The sequence below is a fragment of the Protopterus annectens genome, chromosome 11.part0 (genome assembly GCF_019279795.1).
Source record: "Protopterus annectens isolate FY-2018-M chromosome 11.part0, PAN1.0, whole genome shotgun sequence".
Classification (NCBI taxonomy): Eukaryota; Metazoa; Chordata; order Ceratodontiformes; family Protopteridae; genus Protopterus; species Protopterus annectens.
The window spans coordinates 558330635-558349304 of NC_056745.1; the positions used below are offsets into that span (position 1 = coordinate 558330635).

The 18670-nt window shown below is 40.0% G+C and overlaps 1 protein-coding gene across 1 annotated transcript in view; it reads left to right on the top strand.

Annotated features, from left to right (window-relative positions):
- Positions 1–18670, top strand: part of PTPRQ (protein tyrosine phosphatase receptor type Q) — a 4272575-nt gene that overhangs the window by 3381938 nt on the left and 871967 nt on the right. The window contains exon 31 of the mRNA XM_044087226.1: positions 6940–6984. Coding sequence (XP_043943161.1) covers positions 6940–6984 — 45 coding nt within the window. The remainder of the gene's footprint in view (positions 1–6939; positions 6985–18670) is intronic.

Sequence of the window (18670 nt, forward strand, 5' to 3'; positions counted from 1 at the left end):
CCCTGCACTACCAGGCTATAACACATTCCACACCTTTCGGCCCCAGAACTTGGACCAAAGCTCCAAATGCGGTGGTGTTTCCATATTCATAAAGGATGCACACACCTCCAGACTAGTAGCCCAACATAATGCATCAGAGATACTTCAGGTGCAGCTAACATTGGGTAAGACAGCAATTCAGGTCGTTGCCTGCTACAGGTCCACGACCATGTCCCAAGACTCACACTCCACGTTCCTAAGCACCCTGGAGAATATTAGGGTCCAACCTAACATCTCATACTGGGTGACTTCAACTACCCCTACATTAACTGGAAAAAACTACTCATGTACAAATACAATTGCCCAACATTTCCTGGAATTCATTAATTCCAATGCCCTGGACCAGCTCAATCTTACCCCCACTAGAGGTAGCAACATCCTTGACCTGGTCATTACTAACATGAGCAACCATTGCTCTACACCAGTAGTCAACTCCTCCCTGGTTGGATCCGACCACAAACTAATCACCTTGGAAATTCACCCCCCTCCCCCACAAAGGTAACCACCATGAAAAACTTCTCCAAAGCTAACTTCGGTCTCCTAAAAACAGAGGTGTCTAACTTCAAGGCACCCATGCAAATGGAGAATAGTTGCATGACCTCTGAATCATACACCAATGCACTGTATGAACATGTACACAAATGCTGGGATCTCACCATACGCAATAGAAGCAAGACGCTGTCCTCCCAAAAAAAGGAAGCCAATCTGATGGTCCCCTGCCATACACAAACTCTACAACAGAAGGAGGAAACTGATGCAGAATAAGGTGAAGTCCCAAGACTGGAAAAACTCCCTTATCAGCCTCATCAAAAAGTTGAGATCAATCATCAAATGCTCTAAAGCTAGCTATGAAAACAGAATTGCATCAGATAGTAAAGACAACCACAAGGCCTTCTATATTTATGTAAAGAATCTCCACGGCATTTCCCAGAATTGCTCTGAGCTACTGCACAATGGTACCTCCTATACCAAGCCAACAGATATTGCCAATATATGAAACAACTCTATGAGAAACAGCAGCAAAAAATCCACAACCGGCCACAGTAGAGATGAAAAAATCCAGTTTAATGAAACAACACCTTGGACACTCTAGCACCTCAGCTCACAGCCTTCCAGGAGTAATATTTCCAATATACTGGCCAACAGATTCATTGCCAACTTTACCCCTCTCTCCCCCACCAAAGGACCAATCACAATACCAGTAGATTGCCATGCACCCAGTATAACTGCTGCACAGGTTAAAACAGCACTGTCTAAGGCCAAGAATACAGCTTCTATGGGACCTGACAATATCCCTGGCTGTATTCTACATGAACTACAGAGTGAACTGGCACTACACCTGTGTGCCCTGTTCAATCACAGCCTCAACTCAGGCTTTGTCCCTACAAAACGGCACACTGCTACAGTCATCCCTCTCCACAAAGGAGGAGTGACTACAGACCCTGGGAACTATTGCCCCATTAGCCTGACGAGTGTGATATGCAAATCTATGGAACGCATCATCATGGACCTAATAAACAAGGATATAGGGAAGCTCCAAACTCTGGATCCCACACAGTTTGGTTTTGTGAAGGGTAGATCATGCCTGCTCAACCTGGTCGACTTCTTTGAGTCAGTCACCAGAGCTGTGGATGAAGGCAAGGTGGTTCATACAGCCTACCTTGAACTGGCCAAGGCCTTTGATACCATTCTCCACTCAGGAATCATAGAAAAACTCACTAAGCTAGGCATCAACCCCTATATCACTAGGTGAGTTGCAAACTGGCTCACAGATAAAACCCACAGTGTAAAAGTAGCTGACTCCAAGTCAGACTGCCGACCTGTCACGAGTGGAGTCCCACAGGGTTCAGTCCTGGGTCCCCACCTGTTTGGTATCTACTTCTCTGAAGTCCAGGCCAACACAAAATTCTGGCTGACAAAGTTCACAGACAATTGCAAGCTGGGAGCTATTATTAACTCCCCAAGTGATGTTGACATCCTACAGAAAGGCCTCACTGAGACCAACAAGTGGTGTCAGAACCATGGCCTTAAGCTCAATGCCAAAAAATGTGTCAGCATCCCCTTTGGTAAAAACCTGGTTCCCGTGAATTACCACATCGATGGTAGTCCACTATTGACAGCAACCTCTATTTTGACCACCACATTGCCACTTTGGTCAGAAAGTTCTTCTATGTGGCACATCTCAATACTAAGGGTTTTGCATCCAGGAAGAAAGAGGTCATTGTCTCCCTCTACTCTTCCCTCATTAGGCTAGTCATCAAGTACAATGTCCCATTTGGCATGTAACTCACTAGACACCTGCAACAACTGGGGAGGCTGCAAAAGTACCTCACAAAGAGGATCCTAGGCCTTAAACACTTGTCCTATATGGACAGACTCAAAAAACTCCAACTATTCTCTGTTTCATATCGCCTACTTAGAGGTGATCTCTGCTTGACTTACAAATCCATGTCTGACCCAACTCTGTTAGAAATGCTACATCTAAAGAAATCCCAATTCCTCCACACCACATGTTCCAGAGACATCAACCTCATTACCACAAAGAACAGAACAAGGTGGAGGGACATGTTCATAAGCAGAGACTGCCCATGCTATGGAATAGTTAAACAGAGCACCACCCTGCCCCTCTTCAAGAGAAATCTTGATGAGTGGATGGGAAATAGAAAATTCACCCCAGGGATCACTCCAGTGGCTCTACTCAACAGAGGCACTGGGAGCTAAGGTCGGGTGGCACTATGTCAGGGTAATCCTATGGGCTAGGCTTGTAAAGGCTCCAGGGCCATTAGCCTAGTACACATCTATGAACCTATGAACCTATTATAGTGTCAAAGTTTAAAATGCTTTCACTACACAACCTCTTACCCCTTCTTACTCATTTCAGATTTATTGATAACCTTAGATTTGAAAGATGCTTATCACATTCCTCTTCATCCAGACTTCAAACATTTCTTAAGGTATTATGTGCCTTGATTATATTATCACTTCTTAGCCCTTCGGGCTATCCATTGCTCCAAGAGTGTTCACAAATTGTCTTGTTCCATTTATAACACATTTCAGGCTACAGGGTATCCACAATTTTTTCCATATTTAGATGACTTGCTTATCTTTAAAGAGTTTTTTCAAAGTGTCAGGAATCTCCCACTTGTGTGACAGATCTACTATATAGGCTATGATTCCAAGATAGTATTCAGGAAGTGTTTTTTGACTCCATCACTCAAGATTGTGTTCCTGAGGTGTCTGTTAGACACCTCAGTACAAAGAGCTTTTCTTCCACAGGAAAAAAAATAGATTTACATTTAGATCTATTCCTGGGATTTTCCCCTAAGACTTTGGTCACAACAAGGGACCGCAGGACTTTCATGGGATCTATGATTCTCATGATACTTCTAGAAGACTCTACATGAGAAAGATACAGTGGTGTCTGAAGTCTCTTTGGTCCCAGCACCAACACATGTTATACTTTCATATTCCAGTCCTTGGATTTGTGAGGGAGAAATCACTTGGTGGCGACATCAAAAGTCCCTGAATCCAGGTCTCCCCTTCTCCCCTCTTCTTCAAAGCAGTTAGTCATCACAGATGGCTTAGACTTTGCTTGGGGAGCAGTGACAAGGGGTTTAAAATAAGGTATGAGGGACAAAACAGACAGACTCATGCACATCAATATAAAAGAGATGCTTGCCCTTATCAAACCACTAAATTCACTGAATCACCTTTGGTCCTCAGGACCACTACAAGTTGTTACAAACAATGCCACAGTGATGTGTTACATAAACAAGCAAGGGGGAACCAGTTCTCACCCCTATGCAAACTACCTGTGTTAGCATAGGATATCACTTTACAGCATATTCTCACTACACAGACCATCTATATTCTGTCAGAGCAAAATTGTGTGAAAGACAAGCTGAGCAGGAGAAAGTCAAGCCCTCTCAAATGGAAACTAGGTTAGGGCATCTTCCAAGATTTGAATGCTCTGTTGGGAGTTCCTCAAGCAGACCTTTTGGCCTCCTCTCAGAATAATCAGCTGGAAAAATTCTGCTCCAGGACTCCATGCAAGAAGACCTGGAAGACAAGAAACCTTTATTTTTCCTTGGACATATTCCTGTATGTTTTCCCACCCTTTCCACTGATATCCAGTGACTCCCATCTGGCCCAGGCAATAGTGGTTCTCTCTTCTTTTGGAATTGTCCAGGGGCAGTTACCACAAACTTCCTTACAGACAGGATCTACTCACACAAGTACAGGGGTGTTTGCTACATCCCGACCCCAAACATCTTCAACACCGCACCTGTTTACTGAGGAAATGAAGCAGGTACTAATGGAGGCAAGAAAGCCTTTTACTAGAAATTCATATATTAGTAAATTGAAACATTTTGCTAGTTGGTTCCAACAACATAACCAGCATGCATTCAGGGCTAGTGTTTCTTAGGTTTCACAATATTTGTGTGAGTTACGTTCCTATGGCCTGACTCACTCCTCTAAAAAAGGTTCATTTTTTTAGTCATTTAATTCTGTCTGCCTATGGATCCAGCCTTTTAAGGCATTCCCATGTCAAAATTATTTTGAAAGAGGTATTGAATAATAGACCTCCAGGAAAACTGTTGGTCCCTCCTCAGGATCTTAATTTTTGTGTTAGAAAAGCTAATACTCTCTCCATTTGAACCATCTCATCTGGCTGACTTGAGGTTCTTAACAGGGAAAACAGTTTTATTGGGTTGCTCTGATCTTTGTAAGATTATCTGAGTTACAAGCTCTTATGATAGGGTTTCCTTGAGAACTAATCCTACTTTATGCCTAAAGTGGTATGCAAGTATACTTTAAGTCAAACTACCCAGCTCCCTGTTTTCTTCCATGAACCCCAAAATAAGGGAAAAGGGATACATCCTAGCATGGATGTCCACAGAAGACTCAGTTACTATCTTGACAGAACAAAATCTTTCAAAACTTTCTATCAGGTCATTTCTTGTGAAGGTAAGAAGGGACAGCCTGTGTCAAACCAGGCTACTTACAAATGACTGTCTCAGGTGATTACGATGAACCATGGCCACAAAAGGACTATTCTTCTTCTTCTTTTTGACTTTTTCCGGTTAGGGGTCGCCACAGTGGATCACCTGTTCACTCATGATTGGCAGTGGAGTTTTATGGTGTCGAGTTGCCAGCCCAGCGCCCAACCTTCCACGGAAGGCACACACATGCACACACTCACACCTAGGACCAATTTAGTGTATCCAATCCACCTACAGCATGTCTTTGGGATGTGGGAGGAAACTGGAGCACCCGGAGGAAACCCATGCAACCACAAGGAGGACATGCAGACTCTGCACAGAAGGCACTCAAGCCAAGGATCGAACCAGAGAACCTCTTGCTGTGAGGTGGCAATGCTAACCGCTGCACCACAGTGGCCGCCCTCACAAAAGGACTATTCAGCTCATAAAATAAATGCCAAAGCATGTTTTATTTCAAAATGCACAATAAAACAGCAATAAAATAAAATAAGCATTTCATCTCTTTATAGCTTACAAATAAACTTCATCAGATTTAAAACCACTCACCTGAGTAGTCATGGTTCATTGTATTTTCTCAGTTTGTTTGTCTGGTCAGTGTCACAGGTGATTACCTTTTGTTATTCCCACCACAACAAAACTATTCCAAGCAGGGCAAGGCACATTCTGCCAGGTCCTTGACTTCATCCAATAGTGTTTGGAAAGTGTCTGACTCTCGAAGTATTCTAGAAGCAGCAACTTGGTCCTCTGTACATACATTAACAAAACACTACAAGCTGTATTCCTTATCCAAGTCTAAATCAGGCTTTCCTAGGACCATTCTCCAGGAGTCTCTGGATCCTTCTCCCTCCACCTCTCAGTTGTTCTAAGCTATGGTAATCTATCCATATAGCTTAACCTATTGCAGCAGTGATCAATATGAAGAACATAGTACAGCTGTGTAAGAAAACTTAACGTAACAGTACATGGTTCAATGATCACTGCAGGCTTCAGCAACAGTGATCAGTCAAACATTCACCGTTGTGGTAAATTTATTTACACAAATGTACCTTCCACACTATGCCAATCTCTTGGTGGCCCGATATGAGCAACATTTGCCCATGGCCTTCTGTGGGTTCAAGAATATCATTTGTTTATTGCCTCCAACATGGGTATCGGCATCCTTTGCATAGGATACATTCAGCCCTGACACTACAGAGCCACACAGTACAATTGGCCAATATTCACAGCATGGAAATTCTACCTCATTACTGGAGAATGTGAGCTGTGATTCCTCCCCACCTGCTACCTGGATGTGTGCCATACTCCTTACACCTATGGTAGAGATGCTACCATCTGACACTGTGCCCCATTTCACTGTCCAGATGATAATGACGATGATGACACAGCTTTGTCTGCAGACATCAGCCTCACAATTATTTTGCAGTTTGCTGCAGCACGTAAAGGAGTATATATGGTTTCTATGGAGAGCACATGAGAAAAGTACCACTATGCAGGCATTCTACAATGCATTCTATTTCTCTAAGGTCCTGGGTTCCTAGACAAAAATGTCCTAAGGTCTACTGAATGCACCCACATTTGTCAGGGATGGTATACTTGTGTTCACAGTTTTTGGCAGAATTTCAATGGGTGATTAAAATTTAAAATGGCCAACTAACACAAGTCTTAAGAAACACATAGCTAAGAGTTTTAATCACTTGTGCTTTTTTACACTGAGTACATCAAAATACCTATCACTTATTCATAGTAGTGTTCGCACTTACATGTGTTTTTGAAATACAGTGTATAACTGCTGTCAAATTCATGTTGACGTGTTATGATTATTGAATGGAATAAACTGCAACAATGTTAAATGTCTTCAAGAATAACATGACTAATTAGACAAATCTCTTTTTTTCAGGTATTCCACATTTTTCTTTAAACGAAAGGAAATATTTGTGATCCAGTAAGTTGTTTGTTTCTTTAAGAATTATTGCTGTGTTGCTGTGTTTTAAGCTTTTCGTGAAAGTTAGATACACAATTGCATGCAGCAGGGAGAATGTCTTTATTATAGCACTGCACATAATGAATAACTAGAGATAATAGTTGATTGCTTACCAGTATTACTGTTATGGTACCCAAACCTTTGACACACATTTTAAACAGCTGCCTTACCAAATACATGAAATGATAATATTTTTCAAAACCTTTTAAGACCTGTAAATTAACTAGTTCTCTAGGTGTGTATGGAGCTCTTATATCACATGACAGCAATGATAGTGGACTGGAAGGCCATCTTAGAGGCAAAGGTCAATCAATAAAACAACACAGATTATTATAGCATCACCCTTTTTCTCAAGGGGGTTACATTTACTGCAGTGCACTACTGCTATCTTTGGATAATATTCAGATATTCAGAACCAACTTGCGGATTTCACTATCAAGACCACTGAAATTCACAAAAAATCACAAAAATGAGTATAATTTAGAAGCTTGGCTGTGTGGCACACAATGATGGTGGCCTAACTGCATAGCAAGAAACAATTATCATTCCCAGCATGGGAGGAGACAGGCAGGGAAAGAGAGGAATGTGGAGACAAGGGCTGCTCACCTTACTGCAGTGGATTGGAGAGGGTTGTGTGCAGTTGGGAGCAAAGTGAGTAGGTGTGATTTCCCTAGTGGAGACTGGGGAAATTATTTCCCATGCTCCAGAAATTATCCCTTGTGGAAAAAAGAGATTACATACATACATACATACGTACATGCAAATATTTCAAGCACTGGCATTAATACCCTTCTACCTTGCCAAAATACCAAAACACTTGTTCCCATAATAAGTGTCCAGACTGTTCTTAAAAATATCTAAACTAGTACTTGCTTTAATGTAATTTGGTAGTCTGTTCCATGCATCAGCTACTCTGTCAGAGAACCAATTAGTACACTTCTCATTCCTATAGAATATTCTACACAGGTTGTCTGATGAGTCTCTAGTACTTTTTGATAACACCAACCATTCCCAGAGGTTGCTGTCAAGGACGCCCGCAGGCAGGTGCAAGGGGGTGCACTTGCACCCCCGTGGAATGGGCTGACCAGGAGAAAAATACATTGTGTTTTGCGTTCTTTTTTATTTATATCTTTTTGTGTTCTTCTTTAAGAAAGGTCCTGCTGGTCTGGCCCCATCATTTTTTGTGTTCTTCTTTAAGAATGGTCTTGCTGGTCTGGTCGCATCACTTCCATGCATCCAGATGTCCAGTTCTTCCAGTCGCATCACATCTGTGCATGCAGAAGTCCTGTTCTTCCTGTTTGCCTGTCCGCGCTATTTGAAATTGCTTCCTTTCCTCTCTGCCCGCCTGTGCTATTTGAAATTTGATTATTTTCCTGTCCACCCGACCGCGTTATTTGGAAATCACAGAGAATTTACAAGTGGATTACATTTGCTGCACAGACATTATGAAGTAAGTGTATAAGGGAATTGGGAAGGAATTTATTAGCTGAAGTCTGCAGAACTTATGAAGTAAGGATGTATGTGTGTGTGTTTGACTGCTGGACAGACGTTGTGTCGTTTACCACTCATTTTGCTGATATTTTTTACTTTTAGTGCATGAATTTGTAGCTGGAGGTACAAATATCTTGGAGCTCGGAAACATCTGTTAAGTAAAGTTTGTGCTTCTAAAAGGAGCATGCATTCAATTCAAAGTCTAAGTTGAGATAGCTGTATTTATTATTCCTTACATTTCAGATAGACCCATTATATTTCAAACATTAATCTAGCTGCTGATTATGAAGAGCTATCATGTGATGTACAGAAAGGAGAGTGGTGGGGGTTTACTGAGTGACTGCTCGTGACTTACAGCTGGAATACAGATACCTGATTCTGCAACTTGCTAGCAGAAGTGAGTGATTTGGTATCGGGAGTTAGTTTAGCTGCTGTATTTGCTGACATGTGGTCTGGGATGGGATATACAGAAAACTGGTACAGTAATTAAATGAGCAGCCCTATGGGTAATTCTCAGTTGTTTTATCATATGCTGCCTGTGGACAGTTCGGTTTTATGAACAAGATAGGAACAGATGCATATTGCACAGTGCTGTATATGATCTGGTAATTTGATGTCAGTGATGGGAGTTAGGAAGCAGACTGAAAGTAACTAGCAGAGAGACCAAAACCAAACTCTGGGCATGAGTAGCTTGAATTCCATCAAGTTTCTGCTGTTATTTTTCTGTTGTGGACAATGGCACACCATGTTCTGCCTCTGTAATGCTCAGACTCTTAAAAAATATATTGAATAGGTGCAGTTGCTGGAGTTCCTTATATAGTCATTGCCATGTTGTTTAAGGTAATGACTAATCCTGATGAACTAATCACAGCTCATATAATACTCACCCATTTCATGTACAACTCTAATCGTGTCAGTCTGACACTGTTTAAATGATGGTGACATCCTTGGGAGATGCAAATGCTCTGAGACTACTGCTGATGTGTGACTGCGTTGGATTTCTTAATTTAAGATTTTTATTTCCTGATTTTTTATTGTTATTCTTTTATAGTTTGCTTTACTTTTAAATGATGTTTTTCTTAAAGTTTGTTTTTTTTTTACCTCGGAGTTTTAAAAGGTCTTTGCTAGGGTCATTTAGAAAAAAATCCTTTTCCATTCACTGACTGCAAAGGAATTAAATCTAGATAATCTGTGGGAGGAGATGGGAAGTAAGATTTCTTATTTAGACTTAGCAAAACAAGAAGGGATTTAATCACTGTAAAATGCAAGTGCTCTGAAACTGCTACTAGTGTTGGATGGTACTTGATTTTTCCCATACCTGCTCCATCCCTGTTGTGCTTTTCAGCTGCCTGTCTCTACTGTAAATTTAACATTTAGTCTCATCTTATCTGCTCATATTACAGGGTAGTAAAAGGTCAAATTGGGAAGACTCATCACTTAGCCTGTTAAAGCTTGAGTTAACTTTTGCTTCATATCATCCCACTCACTTAATGAACACTGCAATACTTGAAGAATCAAACTTTTTTTTCCATCTTACTTTTAAAATTTGTAACCTCTGGGACAAGATTGCCAATCATTGTAGAGCCTAGTAACTGCTTCTCATGAATCAGTTTGGGATTGGTGCTTTTGTTTTTCTCCTGACGAGAGAAGGAACAAATAGACATTATTTCCTAGCCTTCTTACAGATCACTCATTGGAAAGCCTGATAAATGCTTCTTAGGACTCAATTTGGGAGTAATGCTACTGTTTTGTTCCTGCTGAGAGAAGGATCAGAGTAACACTGGTCCGTGCATGTATCTGATTGACCTGTGTTTGTGTTTATGGGACTTCTCTGACTGGTCTGGTTGTAGTTTTGTGGGAACCTTTTCATGACCCTTGTGCTGCTCGGCATTCTGTTGAGATGAGCTGCTGCTGTATGTTCTGCCCAGGATACCTACCAAGAGAAGACTATAGCAAATATACTGCACCCAGCGACATCTGGGACATTACTGCTTGTCAGGAAACAGTGGAGTATTTGTGCTACTGTTTTGCTTCTCTTGAGAGAATGAGAAAGTCTCCATTGATTTGTAGCTGTGTGCAGCTGTGCTGAGACCAGCACTAGTACCCAGGTAGTAGCCAATAGATGAATCACCATTATTCATCATTCTTGGCTGACTTAATGTTTTCATTTCACTCCTTACTGCTAGATTAGCTAACATCTCACCTAAGAGTATCTCCCTAAATACTTCATCCATAAGTCTTTATGGTCTTCTCTTATAATCTGCCTCCATCCTTTGAGTACTGTGACAAGCTGTAGTCCTCCACCATCCCGCAACATGGTTCAACAGTCTGCTGTTACCCATCTATGGCCAGTCTGATCATATTAGGTGCAGGCAGTGTAGCAACTGCCTTATGCATACTGTCTTTTCACTGCTTCTACCAACTGATAGCAAAACTTATATCAGATGCAAATTTTTAAGAAACATGAAAGCAAACAGTTTGCAATTAAAATTTCAAAGGCTCATTCTCGAACAGCATGTGACCAAAAGTATTTTTTCAAAGTTTCACAATGCCGAACTACAATAATACGAAATCATAATAATGAAAGTATAGCTTAATTCATTATTATGATTTTGGTATTGTGAATGGAGATTGCTGTACAGTGGGGATTGGGGAAGTTACCTTTTTCCTCACTGTAGTATGATCTCGGAGTTGGTGTATATAATTTGCAAGGGGTGTTGGGGGGCACAGCAGGGCTTGCCCGTGAAGTAAGGGTGTGTAAGGATATAGGTTATACAGCTGGTGTTTCTCCTTATGCTGTTTCTCCTGATGTTCCAGTCTAGTCAGGGACCCTGCAGTAAAATTATTACTAGTTATAACATCTGTAGATCAGATGTTCCAATCAAGTCAGGGACCCTGCAGTAAAATTATTACTAGTTATAACATCTGTAGATCAGATGTTCCAATCAAGTCAGGGACCCTGCAGTAAAATTATTACTAGTTATAACATCTGTAGATCAGATGTTCCAATCAAGTCAGGGACCCTGCAGTAAAATTATTACTAGTTATAACATCTGTAGATCAGATGTTCCAATCAAGTCAGGGACCCTGCAGTAAAATTATTACTAGTTATAACATCTGTAGATCAGATGTTCCAATCAAGTCAGGGACCCTGCAGTAAAATTATTACTAGTTATAACATCTGTAGATCAGATGTTCCAATCAAGTCAGGGACCCTGCAGTAAAATTATTACTAGTTATAACATCTGTAGATCAGATGTTCCAATCAAGTCAGGGACCCTGCAGTAAAATTATTACTAGTTATAACATCTGTAGATCAGATGTTCCAATCAAGTCAGGGACCCTGCAGTAAAATTATTACTAGTTATAACATCTGTAGATCAGATGTTCCAATCAAGTCAGGGACCCTGCAGTAAAATTATTACTAGTTATAATATCTGTAGATCAGATGTTCCAATCAAGTCAGGGACCCTGCAGTAAAATTATTACTAGTTTTAACATCTGTAGATCAGATGTTCCAATCAAGTCAGGGACCCTGCAGTAAAATTATTACTAGTTATAACATCTGTAGATCAGTGTCTCCTGTGATAGACAGATAACTGTTTTTACCTAAGTGCGATCAAAGCACACTTGTTTGGTTCACTGTTTATTAAAATTCAAATATTGAAAATATTGAGCCAAAAACTAAAAAATATATATCTTTGTTTGCAAGGGGCAAGCCGACTGCACATCCATCATGTGGATGGCTCTGCCTCACATCCTACTAAATTATACATACCACCTCCACAGATACACCACAGTGGAGAAAATGACAAGAACCCTCAAAAAGAACTCCCCTGGGTCAGACTCACTGTAAATTAAATATTAGAACTGAAGGTATTTGTGACCAGTAGGTCTTCCCAGTTAACCAGACAAATAAATAAAACAATTAGAGCTCAAGAAAGCTGTTTTTATTGCTCTTTAGCACAGAGAAATAAAGTCCTAATCCTGACTGTAGCCCAGATTACATGGGATCAAAAAGTAATTTGGGCATTGGAGGAGCCTGTGGCAGGGGGTGGGGGGAGTGAGAATGATTGATCAAATTTGGCTTTCTAATCCTAGAGGGAAGGTGGCAATCTAAACAACTGAATGAATGACATTTAGCAAAGAAATGTGTTACAGAATGCAACAGAGCTGGGATGTGCACAGTCACCAAGCTGTCGCATAAAAGCTTGTACAAGTCACAGGGGCAGTATTGTGGGTTTCTGTGGGTTTCACTGACTGTGTGGTAATGGAGGAGTAGTACCGGCATACAACTCTGATGATGGCCGTCTTTGATCAGCTGTCATCCAAAATGGAGTATGATGGCAAGCAGAAGTAGAAAAACAATAAAAACAAGTGCTGCTCTTGTCTTAGCTCAAAAGTACAGCTGTCATTAGTATTAACTTACACTATTTAGCTGAAGATAGATAACTCAACAGCCATCTATGCAAATATAACCACTGCAGCTGCACACAGAGGCAATCACTTTGTGGATGTGAATGTTTCCCCTGCGTGTATCTTGTCAAATGGTGCATATATCTCACAAGCAAGATCATAGTACTATCAGATATTTCATCTAGAATCTATGCAATCTCACTAAAAGTGAATGTTAACAAAGGAAAATGCTAGCAGTCACATTATTGTACAGTATCCAGTCCACCAATATAATAGCAGGGCATCTATCTGTGCCACCAGTTACCAGACATTATTTATCAGCTTGGGGGCCAAAGGGCTATTCATGGAAGGAAGAATGAATGATTATCAGTCTGGTCACCTTCCCTGAGGGTGAATATGGGGGAATCCTGCTTCCGAAGAGACACCTACTAATGGGTGGCAGTCATTGGCTGATGTATGTGCTGTTAGAGCAGTGTGGACATGAAGCTTATCAGGGTGGTATAGGGGAAGGGTGCCCACACTTAGACCCTGCATGTTACCATTGCACTTGATGTGTAGGTAGTACAAAAGAAAAAAGTGCTCTAATAATTTTCTTATCTCTTTTTGTTTTGGAGCCATTAGTTACCATGGTGCCACTACCAAACAATGAAAATGATGGAGAGCTTCACTCTGGACTACACAAGAAAGTCCTGAAGTATCTTGCTACTTTGGTATATACTGTATAGGGTTTTAGAACAGTTTCCATGCGTACAACTGAACACAATTTTTCTGAGTTCCACATTTGAATGAATACCAAAAACTTACATTAGAATTCAAACATTTCTTTTTTGGTGAGGATTGTAGCCCCCCCCCCCCCCCCCCACACACACACACACATACAGACACCTCTCCTTTAGTATGCTTCTCCAACTGTACCCCGTCACTAATTTAATAATCTGTGAGGCTGCCACTTCCCCTTGAAAGGGACATTTCTGTTGTAGTGATCGCCACTGAATGGGGTGCATCTTCTCACACAAGGGCACTTAAATCAGTGTCCATTACAAACAGAAGGCAGTAGTCGTTCCAGGCCACACTCTGTGTTCTTATTATCCAAACTGGGAAGATAGCTATGATATCCTCTTTGTGGAATTTCTCAAGGAATGAAAATTCATCTTGCCAGGAGACTCAGAATATTTATCATAGGTAGAATCTAAGTTGTTGCAGCTGAACAATTCACCCATAATTTCCTAATAATTCAAGACAACCATTTTCCCTTGACCACAAGACTTCCTAAACATGCCAAAACAGTATGGCTCACAAAAGAGTTTCCATTGGGTTTCCACACCTATAAATCCTACTTTATGCAGATGAAATGGTTCTCTATAGGTCTAGCTAGAACTAGCACCATCTCATACAGGACAAACTTTAAAAGGACTTGCTAGATATTTCTGACTGTCTATCTACCAAAAGGTTTCTCCTTAACCCCAACAAAATAAAAAACAGTATTGTTTGGAAAAAAAAATCTAGCACTCCAAAGTCCTTCCTAATCAAAGACAGTTATAATCACATGAAAGAAACCACCACAGCATTCACATACTTCAGAGTACGGCTTGACCAGTCTCTGAACTTTTAATCATACTGAAAAAATCTAGCCAGAATAAATTATTTACTGTTCTAGGCTCAAAAAAATCATCACGGTTCCTTTCACCCCTAGCTAGAGCTGCCATAGGTAAGGGCATCCTCTTTGCCCAGCTGAAATATATTTTCCTTTGTTTGCCAGTGCCACACAGAAAAATGCAACAAGCCTTCAGATAATAGCTAATATAATCTGCTGGTTCATAGCCAATTACTCTTGACTACGATATTACTGCCTAACTTACAAAAAATCCAAATGGCTGCCTGTGAATCAAAGAGCAGATCTCTTAACTCATACCTCTCAACTGTCCAGATGTTCACAGAATGTCCAGACTTTTGCCTCATATGTGTAGTCTGCTCTTCATAAAATGTGTGGTGTATTGGCAAATTGTTGAGTATGGAAATCACTAAATAACAACAGACATTTGAGTTTCAGAGTTTATATCCTTCAAGAAAATGCATGTTAATATAAAAATGTAAAACCTCCCATTAATCTGCTTGAGTGACTGCTGTATTATAACCACACACAGTATTTTAGAAATGGAATCTATGGAGTGTTTACTATATTTAAAGTGTTCATCTGGATTTTTTCACCGGTCATTAATTGTGAAGAAGACAGCAGGTATCAGGATTTGAAAAATAATATCAGCTCCAGTTTTATTTTCTCACTTATTAATGCATACTTGAGAGTGTGTTTATACTTTTAAGCCATTGCTATCACTATAAAAAGACATGTTTGGATTGATGTTAGAATATGAGCCACATTTTAATGTGTCAGATACATGTGCAAGCCAGTACCACCACCCCCCCACAGATATCTACCACCCTGTTTGGGGAAGGTAAGAGGAACTGGAGTATCTTAGAAAAAACACAGAGGTTAGAAAAAAATATTCTGTGGTAATAAGGAGAAAGAACTGCAACTCAGACCGTGCATTTGGAAGACAGAAACTTCAACCCCTGTGCCAAAGTGCTACTCATCACTCTGTATTTGGTCATAATTGTTATTTAAAGGTGCCAACAGTGTTCTTTGTTTTCAAATAATAACAAAGATAAATGCAACAGGTTTTATCACCTTGTCCAGCTATAATGGCATGCAAAAATGTTTCTCCTTAACCCCAACAAAACAAAAACAATGTTGTTTGGAAAAAAATGTAGCACTCCAAAGTCCTTCCTAATCAAAGACAGCTATAATCATGTCATATAAACCAGCACAGCATTCACATACCTAAGAGTATTCTGTAGTAATGAGGAGTAATCACGTCATATAAACCAGCACAGCATTCACATACCTCTGAGTATTCTGTAGTAATGAGGAGTAATCACATCATATAAACCAGCACAGCATTCACATACCTCTGAGTATTCTGTAGTAATGAAGAGTAATCACATCATATAAACCAGCACAGCATTCACATACCTCTGAGTATTCTGTAGTAATGAGGAGTAAGAATTGTAACCCAGCTGTTGGTTTTCTGTGAATGCTTTATTTTGTAAAAGGCTGGTATTAGAGTGGCTGTATTTGAGTGGACATGACACTTCTCATTCTTTGCTTTATAGATATTGAGAAATACTTATTCAAAATTTCTGCATTTCACTGTACCTCTCCCCCTCCCTCCCCATATCTGATTTATTAAAGCGTGCTACTACTTTATTTGTCCATGCTTAAGTTTTTAATTGTATTTTGGTTTCATTATACAATACGAAAATAACGACTAAGAAATGCACGTCAGTAACTTCTCAATGATATAGGCTTTAACCACCAGTTATCCTTTGGTTGATCTCTAGCAAGCTTGGCTTCATTTCACATAATATAGCGTCTTCTGCTTATGTTTATTTTTAAAGTAGAATTTTGCAGCAACTGGATCTTTGCCCCCCCCCCCACCCCCGGTCTCTGCTGAAAATGGAATCTGTTCATTTGTATATCTTGGGTATCAAGCATACATACATACATAAATACATAAATGTGCAAGGAAAGTGACTGCTGCTTTATCTACTCCTAACAGGAGGAAGCAATGCTCACGTATACTGGAATACCAATATTTTTATGAACCTTTCCTAAGGGATCAGCATTGCCTTGTCAAATAAGGAAGAAGAATGAAAACTTTGCAAAAGAAACACAGACAGCTGACTTCAGAAAAGCATTTGAGGTTGGTTTTGCTGATTCCTGCTTCTTCTTCTGGTAACTCATTATCACAATCAGCAAAACCAGCCTTGACTGCTTTTCTGAAATTAACTTGTCTATGATTCCATTATAAAGTTTTCACTCTTTTTCTTCCTTATTTTTTGCTTTTTTGAGTGACTCAATTAAAAGCATTCTTTAAAAAATATATATATTTTTATTTATGTTTTAATTTTTTACTTTTTCGTTTTTTTATTAAAATACCACACTAATTCAGTATTTATCAAGATTTATGCTTTTGTTACTTGCCATACCTATACAGGAGTACTACAACATTGTAAGGCAGATTTGCTTGTTTTGATTCCTGTAGTGCTGTTCACTCTTATCAGGTGACTTGTGGAGAGGTCTGCTCATGTGATCCAGTATGGAGGCATTGGCATAAGAATTGTCGCTTGTTGGGAACCAGGGAATGAGACTGTTAGGTGGAAACTGTGTAATTTTAAATACTATAAAGCCAGGCATGTACATATTTAAACTTCTAATGTTACAGAAATGAAGGGAATATGGTTGCCAAAGAGTCACAGATAGGATTCCTTAAGTATGATGAGGCCATCAAACAAGGTAAGATAAACTGAATGCTGTACTGCTGTAGAAGGTAGAGGAATGTAAATAGCTGGCTGTCACCACTGTTGTGTTTGGTGGGGGAGACTTATCATAGTAGTGCCATACATCTGTACAGTGTGGTGACTTTTATCCCTGCAATGCTGTGGGCAAACGTGACAGATATATTAGTCTTGGGAGTTAGTGTGTCCCTGCAATGCTGTGGGCAAACGTGACAGATATATTAGTCTTGGGAATTAGTGTGTGTGTGTGTGTGTGTGTGTGTGTGTGTGTGTGTGTGTGTGTGTGTGTGTGTGTGTGTGTGTGTGTGTGTGTGTGTGTGTGTGTAAGTAACAGGGGATAGGAGTATGTGTAAAGGGGGGTCATACCTTTCAATTATCCAAATTTGTGCCCCATATTCCTCCTAAAAAGGATTGAAGTTGCTAAATAACAGACATTTCAGTTTTAGACGTCACATCCTTTAAAAGGGAAGTAGCATACCCCTCAGCTGTCCCGGTTTTTGCAGAATGTCCAGATTTTTGCCCTATATTCCTCCTAAAAAAGATTGAAGTTGCCAAATAGTTTTAGACATCATATCCTTTAGAAAAATGCATACCTACACAAATCCTGTTATTCTTGCAATTTTATAAGTTCATGAAAGCAATATTTATAATCTGTCCCTGTTTACTTTAGGCTTTGTCCAGATTTCTTGCACTACGAAGCTGAGGTGTGAGTGTGAGAGAGAGAAACAGACAGAGTCAAGAGAGAGGGAGAGAGAGCGAGAAAAGCCCTAATTAGATCTAGCAGGTGGAATTTATTTTCAAGTGCATTTTCAAGGAATTGTGAGCTTCAAGGGAAGCAAAGGTTACTGATGCTCATGCTAAGTCTGCTTAAAATGTGCAACGGTTTTGTTTAGCAAATGGTTTCATTATTGTGGTATAGAATTTTAAGGCAGTGTTAGCACAGCAGGTAGCATACTTGCATCTTGATGCAAAGGGCTGTAGGTGCTATTCCTACAGCATGTACATTTGTATTTTAAGGGGGTATGGTTCTGCAGTCCTTAGTATGTCCTCCTTTGGATGAGACACCTAACAACTATGAACCTGTTTTTCACCTTTCCACCCATTCCCTATTGCAATATACCAGCTTACCATTTCTTTTAATGTAATATAGGCAATTTATTCTTTAAGGGCAACAGGCACTGAATTTGTAAATGAAACACTGAAATATAAAGTTGTTTTCTAGCAACAACCTCTTCATTGGTTTCAGATCTCTATAATTTGAAATTATTCAGATGAGTTTTATTTCTGCAGATATTCTGCATATTGATTGATATTGGTGGATTGTATGACAGACGTTTGAGTGGCCCTTTATGGTTGAAATGTTCTGAATTGGGCAGATTGTCAT